This window comes from Apteryx mantelli, chromosome 19, assembly GCF_036417845.1.
Source record: "Apteryx mantelli isolate bAptMan1 chromosome 19, bAptMan1.hap1, whole genome shotgun sequence".
NCBI lineage: Eukaryota > Metazoa > Chordata > Aves > Apterygiformes > Apterygidae > Apteryx > Apteryx mantelli.
In genome coordinates, this window is record NC_089996.1 from 9,325,948 (window position 1) to 9,346,579 (window position 20,632).

The window sequence follows — 20,632 nt, forward strand, 5'->3', positions numbered from 1 at the left end:
TAAGGGACTCACCTTGCCACCTCGGCTCCTCACTGAGTATCTTCTCTATCATTGCATGGCTAGCAGCGACTGCAGACTGGCCCTCTATGCCACCTTCTGATGTAGTCTGACCATTCTGCAAAGCTTCCATGGCCTGAAGCTCCCTTAGTGGACAGAGTTGAACGAACAACAGAGAGGAGATGAAGACATAGATAAATATGTATAAAACTGACAGACTGGAGTGCTGTAGCAATTCCTAAGTGAGTGCATTTCACTCGTGCTTTTTTGCAACAACATCTTTATTCCAACAGCAACTGCAATACATGCTGTTCCTTCCTTGGGAATTCCAGATGCATTATTTTGACCCCACGAGGTTCTCAGACACAGCACAACTATTCTAAGGTGTGGCTCCTTCCCCCAACTTTTGAGTATCCTCCTTGGAGATTTTGTAGATTTGCTTTGTCAGGAAGAGATATACTGTCATCACTCCAACACTAAGCTTTTCACTTTGAAGTGGTACTGTCCTTCAATCACCTGACTTTCTATTTGAGCCTAGCAATTACCCTTTCCACACAGAGCCCTGACATTTGCTAACCTGATGTCATAAACTGGAGAGCGTAGGTCATGGGGCCCGTGAGCAAAGGCGCAGTGGACTCCATTCTTTGTGCAGTTTCCCTTGGAGTCCGTCTCATGGATGCAGATTCCAGTTTTGTAGTAGCGCAAGTGATATCTCCTCTCCGTGTCCCCAGTAGTTCTGTGCAAGAATGGACACCTGAGGTACAGAAAAAGGGGAAGAACAGTCAAAGTTCAGTCATGCGGGTGGTGGACTCAACGTTACCAGAAAGCACGTCGCTGATACAGGATGCTGTGGCTGACGACACCTTTGCCAGCTCTGCCCCTTCTCTTACGCTATGCCTTCTAGCGTTACACAAAGCCCCTAAACCTGTCACTGCATACTATATAATAGCTTCCCTTCCAAACAGACAACTGGATGGTTAAGCCAGCAGCAGCTTATTATTCTAGTCTAGTGACTGCCAGGGATCTGGAAAAGAGCAAGGACACTGTCAAGGCGTTCTGATACACTAGCCGTGATTGAGGGGACATCACATGGCACATACCATTTCCTCAGCAGCCCATCTAGACTTCGTGCTGTTACTGTTTCCTGCTGATGTACTCTTACAGGGCTGTGACAGTCTATCTATAGCCAGATGCATCCTTTATGCAGAGCACAGGACAAGAAAGAAGAATTACAACACTACCATTTTAACTGATGTTTTGTTTTCCCTCTTAGGCAGAAAAAGAACAATTTACACCAAGAAATATAAAAGAACAAGATAGAATAGGTGGAGTTTATATATTGCAGCACTGAGCTAAAAATACAAAATCAGTAAAAACGTTCTGAGATAGCAACAGTTTTCATTTACTGAGTTTGAGCCAAATATGAACGAGTGGTCTAGAAGCCAAAGTCTCCAAATGTCCTATTTCCAGTCCCTTCCAGTTCTCTTTTAATGAAGAAAAAAGTACAAAACAGAGGCCTTGGGCTGGAGGATTATACCATTCTGCTGTAGCCACAAGATCTTTCCTTAATCAAGAAAAAAAAAAAGCCCAACAACAACAACAACCTGTTTTCCAGATAAAGAGCATTTTTCTGTGCGTTTATACTGGCACTATAAAAGGGAACTGAAATTCCATCTTTCCATAGCATCTCTACATAAAACAATCTCTATATTTGACCACGGTTTGGTTACACTATTTATTCTTCCATATCTGTCACATGGCTCAAGTTATATTACTGTGTTAACCCTCTAAATGCTGACATCTGTCACATACATGGAAGAAACATTTACATCTCTGTTCCAGTTAATAAGATCACAATCACGGGGAAGGCAGATGCAGCAAAACCAGCTCTTCCCACATCGCCTTATTCTGGGTACCTGCCTTCCTGAACTTTTAAGAAGCGAGGAAGGAAATGACAAAATAAACTGGTAAATAAATAATATGATTTAAAAAGCATGGGATGGATAATTTAGGGGACAGATTAGAGGACAAAGCTTCTCCTCTCAGCAATCAGCTCAAAACCAAGCTACCCTGCTAGTGAGCAAGAGCTATTATTTGATAGTCAGAGACTTACGGGAATGGAGCCTTTCTCAGTGCATTTGTCAGTAAGCTGTTTTTCACACCCCAGCTTTGCTGAAGATGCCAAGGCTCAAGAGGACACAAAGATGTGAGAGCTGAATTCCCATCTTTGTCAATCTCAGTATCCTCTCTGCAGCAGGCTTAGAAAACATGGGTCGCTGTTACAGTTTTTACATCTGTTCTCATGTTACATACGTTACAAAGCTGCTTTACTGCTGACTTGCCTCATTGCTACAAGAACTGGCTGGAATCATCACCTGGACTGATCCCAAAAGCTGAATGCCTGAAAAGCAGGGTGCACTCTTCACTTACTCATCTCCTTCTGGGCAGATTCCTGTGGTCTCATCATACTTGGTACAGTAAATGTCAGGGCTGTAGTTAAAAGTACCATCCCGACGGCGGATAGATCTGCGACGACGCTGGTTGACAAAGTGCCAGTGGAAGCAAGTGTAGGGCCGGTGCTGAGTGCACTTGTGCTGCACAAAGAGAGGGCACTGCTCCGTGCGAAACTCCTTCAGGTAACTGCAGGCAGAGATCCAAGAGAAGGGATTAGGGACAGGAGGTTGGTCGGAAGCAATATCCAATCCCCCAGCAGAGCCCCCGCCAAACCAAGTGGCATCTACCGCAGAGATGTGGGCTGTCCTTCCCACACCAGCCTCTGCTTTCGCCCTCAGTAACGGAGACTGGAAGCTGCTGGTTTTCCGCAAGGGGAGGTTATCAGTTACCAGGCCAGTTAACCCAAACATCAATGCTAAAGGCAGCTAAAAATCATTTTCTATTGTGACTTTCGATATCATTTCAAAGCAGGCCATCGCAAGCTCAGCGAGTTTGTGAGAAAATAGAAATAGATAAAATAGGACTTGGAGGTCTTTCCCCCTACGTCTCCCCTATTTGGTGACAAATGGGCTTCTTCCCTTAAAGAGGTTCAGGTTAAAGAAAAAAAACACACACACACAAAACAAAACAAAACCCCACACTTCCTTGTAGCCACATTACATTTGCCATGTTTCAAGTTACTGAAAGAGAAAATATTTTAAAATATCTATTATTTCGTCCCCATGTCCTCATGGTTTATCTTTGCTTCTCATGCAACTAACCCATTCTCTGCTGCAATCTTGTGAATTCAGGACTCAGTTTTCAGGACTGAGATAACTACCCTCAGACCCTGGATGTTTGGTTTTTATTTACCAAAAACGGCTTGATGTCATTCTCCAAAACGTATACGTCTTTCTTTTTTATCCTGAGAACTAAAGAAGTCACAAGCTTTTATTTGGGACACTAATAACAGTCTCTAAACCCAGATTGTAGAGGATTACAAAATGATTTAGACTGATACAGAGATCCAACTGTGATCTGGGTATAGGTGCTTACAAAATCCACATTGCCTGAAACCCACTAGTTGCCCTATATATAGGGAACATAAAAACATTTGGATGAGATCAGACCTGAATCCCACAGGGTTAGATCTTTTCAGCGACAGCTCCAAGAGCAACACAGAGGCCCCAAGCAGGCAGATGTAGGGTAACTGCCTCCCACAGCAAATCACATTCTGATCGTCTATGTTTATAGGCAGGTTTAAACAGCGAATAACAAAATTTGTCGGTCACAATAAAAGCGCTGGTACTCTGCTGGAAGCAACAGGATGATATAATAGCAGATACGGCCTCATTTTAAGCTCTGCATACGTATTCCAAGGCAACAAAATGGAATATAGGAATTTGTCAGGTATTCACTCCAATATCAGACGGCCTTTCTATCTTGTTTCTAAATAAATGGAAAGATGTCTGATGCCTGAAGATGTATTTACAGATAATATTATCATGCTAGACTCAGTCTGAAAACAATATCTGTAAATAAAACATCCTTTCCTCTTTACCCCTGGCTGAAGACAAAGCCTCAGGAAGACGCATCAGTTCAACCAAAGTGGTTTTGTTTGTTTGCTCTGAGGAGAGAATCTCACTGGCAAGAGCTTTCCTGAACAGGATTTTTGCAAGTGTGAATGGATGAAAGCTTTTCCTCCTCTTTAGGCTTCAAATATGTGGGACTCGCAGGTTCCACTGCTTGGCACTGGATCTGCGAACACTCAGGGCTTGGAGAGCTTCCACGGCTGGCTCCAAGCCTCATCCAGCACAAGCCCATCTGTCCCCTGCAATCTAGTGTGGCTGGAATAGCACCTGCACTGAGGCCTAATGCCTAAAATCACAAAAATGCTAACCCACATTCAGAAACGGGTCTGTTTGGAATAGGTAAGGGTAACAACATCACTTTCTTTTCATTTTTAAAAAGCTGGATACATTGGAACGGAGATCTGTACTCCAACCGTAGCAACTATTCATCAGAAAAATGAACTCCACCATAAAATTAATCCACGCTGAAAAGCTTTCCACGCTGTTGGACCTAGCACAGTTGTATGAGATGAAATTGTATAGAACATTTTATCTTATCCATATGCTAATAAGACTTAAAGCAAAAGTGACTGTATCAACATTTAGGTTAGAAAGAAATTAAGCAAATTTAAGCAGCATGATACTTAGACTGTTTTCCACAGGTATCACACAGCCGCCTAGCAGTCCTTTCCATCCATACATCTCCAGGTCCACCTTACGGAGGTGAGCCTTACGCTGCTCCCATTTTACCTACAGAGAAACTGTAAAGCAGGCTAAGAGCCCTATCCAATATCATAGAGCAACCAGAGCCAGCAACAGAGTCCAAGAGCCCTTAAACTCCTGCATCTTCACCAAGTGACCCAGAGTCTCCTGCGCCTAACTGGAAGAGCAGCACCCTGAATCCCTCTAATGCTCTGGGAACGAAGGAGGGACATCAGACCTAAACACCCAACGGTATCAAACCCAGCTCTCCAGACTTCTAGCAACAGGCATGTATGAGACTGTTAAAAAACAAAACTAAAACTTAACTGCTTGGGGAAAGAAGCTGAAACAGCTTTCCTTTAGCAGGATGGTTTAAAGCCATACATGCTGACTAGGGATTTCAGTCTCTAGAGCGTCAGTTGTTGCTGAAGAGCATTTGAAAATTAATTACATTTTTATGATTGGCTAAACTCCCTAGAGAAACATTTATTATAATGTAAATGAGAGATAATTACATAAGTAAATGGTTCACCTGAAAAGTGTTTAACACCTAACTTGCTTTATCAGAAACTCATTCTTTAACGCTATCTATTAAATAAACGATCTCTCACTCACTCTTAATTTCAAAGCAAGTCCTGCAAGGAGGTACCATGGAGCTCCATACCAACACATTAAATGTGCATGAGCACCTCTGTGATACAGACCAACAGTGGAAAACTAGAGCTGTCACATTAAATCAGACATTTCAAGCCTTTCAATCACCAGTTTGGGCGCAAATTTAAAGGTGAGGCTTTTTCTTTTTTCAGGCCAATAGAACATTTTAAATCACCCTTCTCCACACCAGCTTGAATGGTAAGATGTCTCTGTAGCCCTATATTTTCTTGATCCATGAAGTGAGTTTTAGCTCTTTTGGGAGAATATGGAACATGGGCCACTCAACCAGCCACTTCGAATTAAATATATTGAGAGACATCTAAACCACATGTGTTCTGGCAATGTGGAAAGGATATACAGACGGCGCTACTGCAATGTGATGGCTCACAAAGCAGAATGCTATTAATATTTCAGCAGTCTCTTTGCAAGGGCTCTAAACAACAGAAATACTGAAAAGGCTGTTGTGATGGATCCTTATGGTGTGGAACGGTCTCTATAAAAATTTTCCCAGTAGAGCTGAGGAACAGAATTTTTGAATGACCCCTAAAATTAAAAATATGTTGACAACTGGTACATGCTTCGCAGCATATCAGCCAAACGCCATGCCTGCACAGGAAGAGGAAATCTGGCAACGATAAGTTGCATTTCTCAACTCCCCTCTAAAGGTCTCAGGAAACTCTACAGCCCTCACAAGAGGTGCATACAAATTACTATGCCATTTCATATGCAGATTATTTCTATATTTACTAAAACAAACAAACAAACAGACCCACACTAATCAGTTCTGTGTTGTTCTACCTGCATTATCTTTAGTGTTCTTTCTTTCGTACGGGTACACACCTAATTTTTTAATCTTCATAATTTTTTAAAAAGTAGAAAGCATGTAGCACAGTTTTCTTCTGATACCACCAAAAGTCAAATACACAAAGTGATAAACAAAGTCAACAGCAACACCCAATTCCTGGAGGGAACATTACCATTTACCATTCCCACTAAACAAAGACGAATGCAATTCTAAACAAATAGGACAAGACCATCAGAACAAAGCAGATCAAAGTCACCAGGCTGAACTTGCTGCTGAACAGGACTGACACTACTCTAAATTAAAGCTTATTTTGCTAGGAAGACAAGGGGAGAGACTCTTAAACTAGTTTTGGGAACTCCCAGAGACTGACAGGAGCTGCAAGTTGTTTAAAAAACAAAAACTACTTTGCTGAAGTTCCACTTCCTCTGGGGTGGGAAGCGAGAAGGGGCAGTAATTACTCTCCCCAAGAATTTACACTAGTGGGGGGAACTGCTAACTGTCTTTAATTGCTAGCAGCAGCTCCACTCTCCAGGGCAGGGCAGCAAGCATTTACATCTGCAGTGAGTTCCCACTCTGCCCTGGAGGAATCAAGCTGCAATCTGCCTTGGGAGCTGCAAGAGGAAAGATGAGCAAGAGAAACAATTGCACTTCCAAATACCACCACAATAAATAAACAAACAAATAGTTGTCGTCGTCCCCCATTCCCCCAAACCATCCCCCAAGCTCTAAGCTCCAAGTTTTGTTTCTAAACTCAACAGCTGCAGCCTTGTCCTGGTCACATCCACCCTCTGCTGCTGCTGCTGCAAAGATCCCTTGCTTTGCCACAGCTTTCCTGCTTTGGCTCCGTCTGCACCCAGCGTGCTCAACCAGACAGAACAGCAGGATACCTGCATCCATAAAGCGTTCCAGGGCTACGCGTTTCCTGCCAAACGCAACGTAAGTCACGCATGCACTGGCACAAGCTCAAATCAGGAAAATGTGCTGTTAGCACACCAAAACATCTGAGCTCCAAATTCCTTGTTAAAAGCCTTACCCAAAGCTCCCTGGAATCACTGGAAGACTCACACTGAGGCCAAGAGAGAAACTGCCGAAATCTCAAACAGGGGAATCGCGAAGACTACAGTGAAAAGCACGGAAATGAAAGGAGAAGAACAACTCTCCCAAACCCTCGTTCTTCCCATAACACAAAGCCAGGCCCTCTTTTCCTTCCAACATCCTCCCTGTGCCATTCCACATCTTTTTGCAGGCCCCAAGACAAGCTCCTCTCCTTTTCAGTCCTCCTTACTCCTCCCAGACAAGGCTCTTCCTGCCAAAATTCCTTTAGGGCCCAAAGAGAGCGCCTAGGCCTATAAACAGGATCTAAACCTTCTGCAACAGTATGACACACGCGAGAAAGCCATTAGATAATTGACTAATCCAGACTAAGATACTGCCTGTAAAAGTAGGACAGTAGTGAGATTTAACACCATTGTCATCTAGATTTCGCGTGTATGTGGGCGTGTGTTTACACCAGTGAAACTACGCTGGAGAACCCTTAATAAAGATCAGCACAAGAAGCGATTGGCACCAGGGCAGTTTATCCTAGCGCCAGACCAGAACAAATTACAGACACCTTTTATACTAGTACGGCAGATCCGTGCTCAAAGCACTAGGCAGCATCAGCAGGGCTCCCTCCCTGCAGCTGCTCCGGCGTTGCGAGAAACAAACCCAAAGAGCATAAGCCCAGGTCATATTCACGCAGAGCAGGGTCTGGTCATTTCTGCAAAGTCCAGTCTAGCACGGACACATCATTCAGTCCTGTGCTAGTCATTCCAAAATATTAAAATATTCCAAAATAATAAAGATTCTTAGTACCAGCCTACTCAAAAAGGGCCCAGCAGAGGTGAATCTAACTGAGAAATCTGCAAATTAAGGAAACAAACAAAACAAAACAAACAGCGCTTAATTTCCTGATAGAGATCAGGAAGAAAATGCTCTTCTGCCATCACTGTTTATTTCAGTCCCGTCTGCCTTCCCCTCCCAGCACAGTAAACCATGCTGGCAAAAACACAATTTTATCGGCACAGAAGTACATGCGAATGCTAGGGGCTTTTGCTGGCACTTCTTCATCGGTCTCATCCTGCTGTTTCAGGCAGGCCTGCAAGAGGCTATGCTATGTTGTAGACCTTTTCCTAAGGTCTCAGATGGTTCCAGTCGACTTCAGTTGGAGACAGACATCCTCTTCCAAATACCGCTGTCTGGATGAGAGAGGTCATCAGCTTCCTTTTGCTGGAAGCTCCTATCACCACTGATCTGTGCAGACAGCACACTGCAAAGTTTTCTTAATTCAGTTTAAGCAAAAGAAAAAGAAAAAAAAATCACTAACTTAGCTTCAAAGTTTAAATGAGTGGTTTGAACTAACACAGATAAAGTTATCTGAAGTAAAGCAGTGAGCGCTCACCCAACACACTGCTTGCAGAGTAGGCAGCATTGCTAAACCCAGGAGAAAACATCTAACCACAGATATACATGTTTCTAATTCAATAAGGCTCATCTATTAAAAAATAATTTTAAAACTGCTACTTTTCTTTTTAAGCTCAAAGAGCCAGGCCAACGGAAGAGGAAGAGAGCTGTCCATACTTAATCAGCTAAATTCATTTCACCCTCATAAAATTTTATTGCAAAAGATGATATCATACACACTTTAAGTAAAGAAACCCATGACTCAATTACTTTCCTTTACTGAACTGTGGTATTCCGATTGAAATGAGTCAGTGGTGCATGACAGAATCTACTTATTCCAACAGGATACTCAATAAAAATCCTACTAACGCACCTTTCGTTTAACATATCACTGATACGGGGCGGGGGGGGGGGGGGGAAGATATGCACTTCTGACATTGCTCAGGAGTTTTTGCCCTTAGGGCAAAGAGGATATTCCAGAATAAGAGAAAAAAAATGGAGATTTAAAGAATAGTGTCATTCCAAAATAATTGGGACAGAATGGATATTCTGGAACAGCTATTCAGTCAATTTCTCTGCATGGGCAAGTCCTTATAACACCCTTACACATCTTGACAAATCCACAGGGCTACTAGGAGGTGCTTTTATTATTATTATTGGAATTCCTCGGTATACTGAGGAGTTTAGCAAGTTACCTATGTTGGGGATTTATATTGCTTCCAACCACCACGGAACCCGAACACCTTGCAGAGATGGGGTTTGATAACAGCATTTTCAAGGGGTCTTCAAAATGCTTTCATTTCAATGCAAAGCGAGCTTCCCGACAGGGAGCCCAGCCTTCGACTCGCATGGTTTCTTGGCAATTGGGAGGGAAAAAAAAAAGAAAAGATGTGAAACAAGCAATCCAGCTTTGCAGTTCTAGTTCCACAGGACTAGGCACAGGAGAACTGCATTCTCCAGTCCACAGCTTCACACTACTGGCAGCCCAGTTTAAAGCCTGCCTGTATCTCTGCAAGGAAACCTTGTCTGCATCTTTTAATAAGAGAGGTAGTTAAGACAAGTTCATTTTTATCAAACAGTATTTTTTACTTCCATATGAGTTGACTGTAATCTAATATTAAAATAGAGCCCAACACTAGTCACAGCTGACCAGCAAACATGCTTCTAGCAGAGATCTTGCAGGCTTTCATCACAATTCGAGGAAAAGTTCTGACTTGATGTCACCAATTTTTTTTACCAGTGATTTTTATTAGTTACTATGGCTCACCGCTATTTTTTTTTTAATTCCCCATTTTCCATATTTAATAGCATTTTCCAATGCAACCTCACATAGCTGATCAAACCTTCACCCCAAACGAAGAAGGGCTTTTGAATACTCCATGCCTCACTTGACATAAAATGCTCACTTCTCTCTTTTTCCGTACATCTCAACAATTATTAGTCTATTGGCCTTCCCATGCTGTCAGCAGCCAGGGCAGTTTTGTAAACCTTGAAAAGATTAGAAAGCATTTAAACTTCAAAGAAAAATAAATGCATCACTCTATAAAAACAAAAGGCTGATTGTGAACGTGGGGAAGGAGAAAAGGATGAGGAAAAAGTTTCAGTAAGCTCACATCTGTCAAGAAGATAGACTTCACATGCCTCAGTGTTTTCTTTATCACCTAAATAAATTGAACCATCAACTGGAAAAAGGTCACACAGCAGACAGCACTGTATGATTTTAAAGCTGTTAGATTTCCCCTTCTCCATTAGGGCTTGACAATAATGTCAGTCTAAGGGCAAATACAGAAAGCGAAAGTTGAAAAGACTTATTATAGATGCATGGAGTTGGGCTTGTTTTGTTGTGGGTTTTCTGTTTGTTTGTTTTAAAAGTTCACGTAATTCATGGTGTATCTCAGTGATCAAAAGAGCACTGCTCAAATCCACAGAGCATGGCATGCTTATTGGCTCTCCCAGTTTTCACTACAGAAATAGGTAGGTAGCACTCAGGTTTTCCTTTTTCTAGGCATCCGAATAATTTCACAAGTAAAGTCAAGCCAGAAGCTTACAAATAAATTCCAAAGCATAGTGTGCATTACAGAAGCCAAAGCACAGACTGCTAGATCACAGAAAGCTAAGGACAAAACACAATAGCCATATTCAACACTAGCCTGATTGCTACCGTATCTCTATTTTTGGATTTCAAAGTATATCATGGGGTGGACAGCGACGCAACTAATCAGTTCCACTATGAGAGAAGAACCACGTTACCACCACTTTATAGACGAGAACTTAAACAGAGTGACTGCAAAAGGCCAGGCTAAAAATAACATGTGTCAGCAGCTATCGCAAATCATTATGAGATTTTTTAGTGAAAAGAAAAATTTCACTGACACAAGGAGTTGTGTCTTGTCTATACTGACAAACTAAGGAAAAAAAAAACAAACCCAAGAGATAAATACTACAATATCATGTCAACCACAGTATCACGTCAACCAATCAAGGCAGAGAGGCTTGCACCAATTTTAGGCAAGACATTCTTAGGTTTCCACCATTATAGCCAGAAGTAGCTTTATTTCGAGAGAAATACGTTGCAGCTAAGTAGCTCACCAAAGCTTTATGTTGATGAGAAAAGAAAATTGGGGCATTCAAATCTAAAGTTTACTCAACAAAATCCACACATTTATCACATCTGTCAGCAGCCAAGACACAAGCTTCACTGAATTACACTGTGTTAGCGTCTACGGGCGTCAAGGGAAAGGGGTTTTTGTTCAGTCTTCACCTGGGCTGTGTACCCTTAGGCATACAGAGAGCTGTGCCATTCAAACCCGATGAGGAAAACAATTTGAATCATGTTTTTTGGCTGTGCGCACTCAAGAGCACAACCTGTTGCGTCGGTGGACCGTGAGATGTATGCGACCAAGCTATACCCATAAAATCCATTTTAAGCACGTGTTTACACAGAGATTTCACTTTTTAAATTAAAACAGTCCAAGTATAGGCATATGCAAACACTTAACTGCGCTGCATTTCAGAGATGTGTCCTTAAGAGCCACTAATCATGCTCCAGAACTCTACATAAAGCCTGCCTTTACATTTCCTCAGGTTTGATCTCTTCTTCCCAAATTAGTTAGGCAGGAATATGTATTACTTGACATGACCTTAAAATTAACTAAGCATTTGGACAGTTCATGCAGTGTTTTAAAAACACATCAACTTCTGCCAAGTTTAAATGACATCTTTTCAATTCAACACTGTTAGTTTATGTAAACAACAGAGCTGTTCCTAAAATAAGCCTCCCTATTTTCAAACATGGCTCACCCCCAATTTAGACAACCCTCATCGGTCTGCAGGTTGGTTTCTGCTCTACAAACTGTTTAGCTGCCATTAATTCTTCCCTGCAGCACCTGGGCAAGTGCTGAGTTTATGAAAATTGGATCATACTGAAATCACTATTTTTCAATAAAATGTGAATGGAGCCTAATTGTTTCAGTGATGTGAATATACTGTAAATGCTAGCCTACAGCTGCCCAGATCACTGGATCTAGACAGCTGTAGGCTAGTGAAAATTTACATCTGGTTCGTCAGCACAGTATATGAATACATGTTTAAACAGGAGCAGTTAACTACTTTACTGATAATTACTTAGCAAAAACATCCATCCACAGGCTTATCTGTTATGGTAATTTATTTAGATTTTATCCATATAAATTTTCTGTCTTATATGAACTGGATCAGGTATATGATGTTTCTTTATCCTAGCTTTAGTATTTGCAGCATATCTCAAACTTGTGGAGAATGCCCATGGAGTGTGTAGAAATGCAGAGTTAAAATGGAGTTAATAAACATCAGATTTGCTGGACTAGACTACATTGAATTAAAGACTGAATAATACACAGATGTCCTGTGCTGTATAAATTAAAATCCCAACTTCCAGGATTTTTTTTTTTTTTTTTTAAAAAAAAAACAACATCGTACCTCTCACCATTGATTTAATCACTAACAAAGCCTACCCAGGGCTACCAATCGTAGAAACGCTAGCGAAGGCTGGGAACAGGGCTGGGCTGTTTGAAAAGTTGTGTTACTCACTCTGCTAGTTCCCTGAAACAAAACATATTGCATGCAAGAATTTATAAAGACTACTTCAGAAAAATTATTTCCATACAAGCCATTACATTGCTCTGGCTTTCAGCTGCAGATTTTTTACTTGTTTCAGAGATGTTTCACAAATACAAGCACAGTAGTCTTTCTTGCCTGACCATGTCAGGAACCTTCATGATTTAATAAGTGACTCAGAGATCAATTGCAGCCCCATACTCACACCAGTTTTAACATATTACCTGAACTGTCTGAAGATCTATACTTACGTTGAACCAAAAACATAAAACCAAAACTCCACAAGAAGTGACTGATCTATAGTGCTCTAATCCAGACTAATCCACATTTGAAAATGAAATGCAATCTGCTTCTTTTCAGGTTAAGTGCCAACCAGATTTGCAGCAGCAGCCTCTTTGGAAAGACCTACATTTGTGAACAGACATTTTCTGTTGCAAGTTTGAAGCAAAACATGGTGATTACCTAGCAAGCATGAACCTGCATCCTGTAACGCATGTGCCAGCACAAAGATAAAAGCCGACTCTTACCGGTTGATTTTAAAGAATCGACGTTAGCCATTCAATTGATTTACTCTTCCACTCAGCGCTCAAATCATACTTTGTGTCTGCTATAGCCCAGTGGACTCTTTCGAGGCTCCAGAAGAAAGGTGCACCTCGGACCGAAAGCGCTACACGAGCAGACTGGTCCAAAGGAGCACCTTTATACCACGCCATGCCAGACCCCACTTCAAACAGGTACACTGACAACATCAACACGTATACTAGCTCTTCTTCACAAAGTGGAAAACAGTCAAATCCCAAGATAAGTCAGGACTTCTCATTTTCCATTTTGACTAACCAATATCTGAATAAATCTTAAGAGTGGCACTCTTGAGATATTTTAGGCTTGCAAACATGTTTTGTGTTGCTGCAAAGCCGCCCAATTGCCCTGGGGCATCTGAACTGTTTTTGTTTCTGTTATGATAGTAATATTCGAGTGCTCTTAATGAAAGCTCACAGACTATTGAAAGTTAGAGGGGGAAAAAAAATGGACCTCTGAGCATATCAAGTAGGGACTGATGAACAGCCTTCTTTCTGAACTACAGTCACATGCTGAAGATGAAGTAAAACACTACTGATTTTTTAATTCATTTAGGTTTTTTTAAGATACTCATCAGGTATAGACTCAAAAAACTATTCTCTCTTCAGTATGAGCACAACTGCTTACTAATCTAAAAGGAAATTATGGGCATACGGTGATAAAAAAATCCAAGTCTAATTGTTAACTGCAATTAACAGTGCAATCATTCTTAATAAGCCGTAGTTCTGATCAACAAGATAGCTAGGGATGACCTAAGATTTTTCTTGTCTGATCACAAACTTGGTATAAGTTCCCCTTCTGCATGTATTCTAGCAACTATATTCTATTTAATGTCTATGACTTTTGATAAGTGATAAAAGTCAGGCCAGTATCCAGCATCTCAGTGAGCTAGCACATTACCACCATCATTGCATTTTGGCACTTACCATTGATATCTTTCTTTCAAGGAAAACCTAGAACTTTTCCTGTTGTAACAATAACCTTCTAAGCATGAACTGAATACTACAGGGAGGAAAAAAAAAAAATGCATGAGTCAGAAGAAAACCTGAAACAAACTAAAGAAAAGAGACTGTTGCTATTCATTTTAAAGGGACATTCATTCTGACTGATATTTCAAGTGTCAAACTGGTATTAACTGCATCAAGTACTGATCAAAATACGCAAGGAAGGATAGAGATTGCTGAGAAAATTATCACAGGGATCTAAATTGGTTGTCATCACAAGGTGGAGTTCGGGAAAGTACAAGCCTTTAACAAACTCCCTATATTCCCTGTCAGTCTGTGTATTTTTATTGACCTGATACAAAAGAAACTATTTCCCAATGAAGTACAGAAAAAATGCAGCTAATTCCTCTTGTTCTACAGCCTGCTAGCACATAGTCATCCATTAACTCGGACAGGAAAGGAACTGCTGGGCAGTCGGCTCTGCCTATGCACAAGGCAGAGCTTTCAATAACAACTTTTTATCCAATTTGCAAGTGATGTGCTGAATACCAAAAGTATACATTTTTATAACAGAAATCGCTAAAATTGCCTCACTCTTAGGCAAAGGGATGAACTAGGCAACCTCTCCTCTTTCAGCCCTACCCTCTTGTGTTTCTAAAACGATCCATGAAGTTTTTAAAAAGCAGAGAGAAGTAGTTAACCAAAGAGTTTTACAGAAGGGGCAAAACACAACCCAGGCATCCTCTCAAAACGAACGTACCTGACAAGGAGGTTCTCACGAACCTAGATGCAGCAATTTAACACACTATTGCTCCTGGGAGAGAAGCAAAATAAACGACTGAAGTTACTGCTCCCTATAACAGGGTTAACGGAGGAGAACATGGTGCCTGCTCTCCAGCTGCCCCAGGTCACAGCCTGGCGTATTACTACAATCTACCAGCACCAGTTACCCTGTGCTAACATGCCAAGCGGTAAGCTGAATCAGCTGACGTACTGACACGCTCCTTTCTGCCGCCCTGTTATAGGGGTGGTAACATCTAACAAACCACTAGACAGAAATACCTTAAGCCACCGCAGAAGACTTTCCAGAGGACACTAGTTGTACTGTTTGTAACAAGGCTGCACATTTTAGCTGCTCACAGAAAATAAAAAGCTTTATTCTCGTGGAAAGAATAGATCTAGAGAAAGAAAAATATTGGATTCTGACAGAATTTCACTTAAAATAAAGATAATATAAAAATATTAGACAATTAAAAAAAAACACAAAACAACAAAAATTGATACGTGGAAACTCAAAGTTCAGAGGTTTTCCAAAATAATCATTTTTTCACATTCGTCTCCCCACATCACACAAAATTACCCTATACACTGACATAAAGAATGCATAAGCATTAATATAATACAAATCGGAAGAACCATTTTCCATGTTAGAACAATTTTGAATGACTCGGTCCTTCTCCTCTCTAAAGCTTTCTTTCAGAGAGTATTGAATTTTTGAAATACCAAGCCTAATCAGACCAAAACTAGTTCCGAAAGTGTCAAAACCATCCACAGAGCTTTCACCCTCTGCAAAATATTTATATATATCCTATACAGCAGTTATCCATATGTGAATATCCTATACAGCAGTTATCCATATGTGAATTCAGTGTCAGTGGTGATATTCAAAAGCACTCACTTATTAAGAATAAATGTAGCTAGCAAACCACAGCTCCAGTCTCACTTTAACTCCACAGAGAAACACCTTATTGCATCAACACCCAAGGTAGCCGGCAAGATGGAGCAGCCCTGCACGGAGCCTCTACTGCCCAGGCCCAGACTACCCTCAAAGCCCACTAGCCCTGTGTCCCAAGCTGCAGGCTTTCAACACTGAACCTTTGAAGGACCCAAAAAACCTACACTTTCATTTTCCAGACTGCTTCAAGTGTATGTATTTGATGGCAAAGTACATACTGTGAATGCAGCCTTCCCTGTTAACACTCCAGTACTTTATACTTCCACCTTCCTGTTACTGTTCATACATCCCCACAACAGTTTGTCATGGACTTGTGTTCAGTGAAGTTCACACAGGCTTAAAGAATAAATAAATAAATAACCAGCTTGTACCTGCCTGATGAAGAAAGCTGACATTTTACAGGTGACAATGTAGCAGACTGCTGGTGAGGATCTGGTTTGTAAGTATTGGCTTGTTCTGTGTTTTCCTAACTATGTCCAAAAGCAGTACCACATTTGAATCCTAATAATGTATGCTCTTTTTTTTTTTCTTTTAAGTAACAGGGGTAGAATCTATTTTTGTATAAGTCTATAGCAGCTGTATTGATCCAAGAGGTGTCACCAGTAAACCAAAGCAAAATTATGGGAAAAGTTGGATATTTTAATAGTTCTGCTTGTTTAAAAAGAACACGTAAGATAGGTTTTTAGAAACAAGTTAAAAAGTCTAAACCTATTTGTTAGGTTGTGAAGACAATCCAGTTCAGGAGCGTCAAAACTAAAATTTAACATTCCAGATCTTTTTGTAAAATAAATGCTAAGTCTCCTAGAAGCTCAAACAGTTTATGAAAAAGTAGCAACTTCTCTGAAAATGTGTTTAATACACACCTGGTTTTCACTTGTATGTCCACAGACAGTCTGCACATTTGAGATGAGACATGCTGTGTCCACCCTGCCAGTCTTAAGACACTGCCCACTGATAAAAAGATAAGAATTACTCTCTGCTACTACAAATGTTTTGGGGTATGTTTTTGTATGTGATTATTTTTGAATAAGAATGTAAACATGAGATTTTAAGACAAATAAGACAGTCCTTGTAAGTTCTTCACTGAAATCCACGTCCACCTATGATCCTGCTAATTCCTTCTTCATCAATATTTCTATCGCTGCCCTACCAGAGCTCCCATTTAAGACTGGGAAACCTCCAGGCAAGGCAGTGTTCAAAAATGTGCCAACACAGATATGTCTTGAATACAGAATTAATTTGAGTTATAACTACAGCATTGCACCAACCTGCTTTTCACCACCACTTAAACAGCCCTTCACTCAAGTACACTAGTCCTTTTACTTCCAAACGGCTGGCACAGAAATGGTTGTAAAATAAAGCCTGGGTGAGTGCAACCCAGCGGTTCCCAACATGACTTCCCCAGTGTGGATGCAGTTCTAGCACTACTTACAGGGTACTAATCCTTCAGGAATTTCCCACAATTCCTCCTCTTGCGCAAAAGGAAAGACAAGTTTTTGTCTTTTACGCTGCAAAGGCATAATCACAATCTTGCTGCACTATGAAGAATGACAGTATATGCTCCCAAACATCATAGCCCAGAATTCAAGTAAGGGATCACTCTGTGGGACATGGAAACTCAAAGCTTATTTGCAGGATGGCTGCTCGTATTTAAGATGGGCATATGCACGAGAATTATCCTGAGTATAGGAAGCCTGAGTTAAATCCAGCAAGTCTGTGTCTTGAAGTGTTTATAACCTAAAAATCAAAAAATACTCTCAACACTGCTTTTGAGTGTATTTCAAATAGTCTAGAATGAACGCACTCTCAGTCTTTAATCAAATGGGTTAATATATATCTTCATCTGAACATTCACTTATCTAAATTTTGTGAGATCAATAAACGCTCAAGCAATGGATACAACCTTTACAATCCACAATTAAAAGGAGCCCAGCCTCTCTGAGAACCAACGAAGACCGCAAGAGCCAAATGGATAGACTGCATCAAAGCAAAACTACACAATAGTACATGGTATCTACAGTTCTTAAAGACTGACCACCTGCTTTCAGTTTCTTTGAACTCTGCCTTCATTCACATTCGCACGTAACACATTAAAGACAGAGATACATACAGAAATAACTATGCCAGCTAGACTTAAGAAATGGTGCAAAGCCAACACTTAAAATTAGTTGAGGTTTGACAGAACGTACGCAAACCAAATCCACTTCCCACTACGAACCACCAACTAAAGCCTGCACAGCACATGCCCTGGAGCAGACCACATCCAGCCCAGTCTGCAGGTCCCCGAGAACCGAGCCCATCTCATGGGTTTGTTCTGAGCAACGCACTGACCTCAGCCTACTGCAATAGCAGGGGAATTGTGAGGAACCATCACACCCAGAAACCTCTAATACAATACTCAGCAATTGCTGTTATGTTCTCTGCGGGTTATTGGATTATTCACTTGAATTCTACAAAGAGATACCAGATCCCCAGGCAAAAAATATGGCATTCATATTTAAATAGGGAACTTTAGCATATACCAAAATGACTTGGTCTCCAAGAGTGTCTAGCTGCACACTACAACTGCTACTAAGGACACCATCAAAGAGGTTCTTTTTAGGCTCTTCTGCTGGCAAACACTCAGTGCCAAAGGTGTGGGATACCAGCAGTAATTTTTTTTTCCCAGATTTTCTTTTGCTGTAGATCTAGAACAAATATAAAGGCTTCCTGACATGACATAAAATCAGAGTTCAAAGTACCTAAAAAAAGAAAAAACCTCATGCAAATAATACCAAGAATTTAGAAGTTGATACTAATATGAAAATTGGAACATTTCCTAATAGATACAACCAAAGTTTTCCAAGACAGAGATCCCCAGTACCAGATTGCCTGTCCCCAGGGAATAGCAAAGTATGCAGATAATTAAGCCTATTTGAGTTTTCAACTTGTAACCTTCATGTCATTTGATGGAAACAAACTATATTTAAAAAAAAGGGGGGGGGGAAATGTTTACATTTTGACAGCATACAACTTGTGCACATGAGTGACCACCAAATAAGTTCCCATACGCTAGCAGAAGGAGGTTTATAATACGATGTGACCTAGTGTACAGATCTTCTAAGACTTTCAAAGTATGGGTCGCATCTCACTGTTGGCACTCTGCAGTCCCCAAACCCATCTTTCACTTATGGTTATTCAGCATTCCTGCAACTGTTTTCCCTGAAGTATTTTTAGCATTAATTTGAAAATAAGCGTTTTGCCCTCTGGAAGAAAGCTAATTACACCACCACCTTTGTTCCATACGGTTCCATTTTCTTCCCTTGTTCTTTTCAGCTACTGGGTCCTGGTCTTCCTTCTTCTCTTCCTGTTTCCTGAACTCTCTTTTCCAGTGTTTCTTTCCTAATTTTTGATATCCTTGTCTTTTGCTTCCATGATCATGGTTAGTTATGTTGTCTTCTTCTACTTCTATAATCTCCATACCCAATCTCCTTGTCACCTGGATGTTTCCCTCTCCTTTTTGATGACTGTTTCTCTGCCTCTGGTGACACTCCATCTCTAAAGGCAGGTTCCTGTACTCTCTTTTATCACTACAGCAATAGTCCTAGTAGACTCCTTCATTTCAGTTGCTTCTATAAGGCTATCTAACTGTAGACACAACCAGAAATAAAGTAATCTGTAAGGCTATGACTTGCCAGGTCCCTGAAGATCACAACAGGTTCTTCACAATGGGAACAAAACCTAAAATCCCTCATTCTGCTAGAGCCTTGATACTCCTAACAAACTGAAGCATGAGGACGTAAAATAGTCCATTATCCCTCTAGTAGACACCGGGGTTGTATGGTGTTATGCCTTTACATCTCTGTAGCTCTTTTTATTCAGTATATTGCAGTGTAAACACAAGGAAGAACTTCCCTCGTTCCCACTTCCATCATCAACTTTAAGAAAACTAAGAGAATACAACACCAACCGCATGCTGAACCTGCCCTTCTCATTTTGGGTGGGGGCATCAACACAAGTGAGAGATAGGGGTAATTTGTTCTACGTTTTTTCTGTATGTGGACAACACCCTGAAATGATAAGAGTGGACAGTTCAGCAGAAATATTTTGTTTTGACAAAGAACAGTTCCAAACTTTTTTTTTTGAAGGCTGCAAGGGACCACCTGAGCTATTTCCATCCATTACATTCCCATCACTAACCCAGCCTCACAGAGGCTCTGCTCGCTCAATTCACCCAGTTCCTCCTATCACAAAAGGAGCAATGACTTTTATCGCCGTAACTTCCAACTCAAACAACTTATCGCTGGCCAAGAACACTAAGTGCAAACTCTAAGAGGTTGTACATCCTTGGGACAACGCACCGTAACGATATTTTTGGTTAGGGAAGGCATAAACCCTTCCCTGAGAAGCTCTAACGATGGAGGTAACACACGCTAAATATGTTTTCCTCGCTGAGGAATCACGTTTCAGCAGTACAAGAAAAGGAGGGAACGTGACAAGCGCCTCCAGTATTACCCCGCGGGAAAGGGGGTGTGTGCAACCTCTCACTCGGGATGCTTCTCACACGCACGAGCGAAGCTTCGCTCCCGTAGCTCGTCCACGGGCAGCTCCTCAGCGGCGCGCCGACCCTCGCGCCGAGGCGGTCTCCTGCCAGGTGCGGCCGCCCCGCAGCGCTCCCGAGGGCGCAGGCCAGCGG

At 41.3% G+C, this 20,632-nt stretch overlaps 1 protein-coding gene across 6 annotated transcripts in view; it reads right to left on the reverse strand.

Moving 5' to 3' along the window:
- UNK (unk zinc finger) overlaps window positions 1–20,632 on the reverse strand; it is a 43,672-nt gene that overhangs the window by 22,322 nt on the left and 718 nt on the right. For all 6 annotated transcript variants that reach the window (XM_067308280.1, XM_067308277.1, XM_067308279.1 and 3 more), the window contains exons 2-4: window positions 2,428–2,637; window positions 575–751; window positions 13–143 (exon numbers count right to left, since the gene is read on the reverse strand). In XM_067308280.1, the coding sequence (XP_067164381.1) occupies window positions 13–143; window positions 575–751; window positions 2,428–2,637 (518 nt within the window). The remainder of the gene's footprint in view (window positions 1–12; window positions 144–574; window positions 752–2,427; window positions 2,638–20,632) is intronic.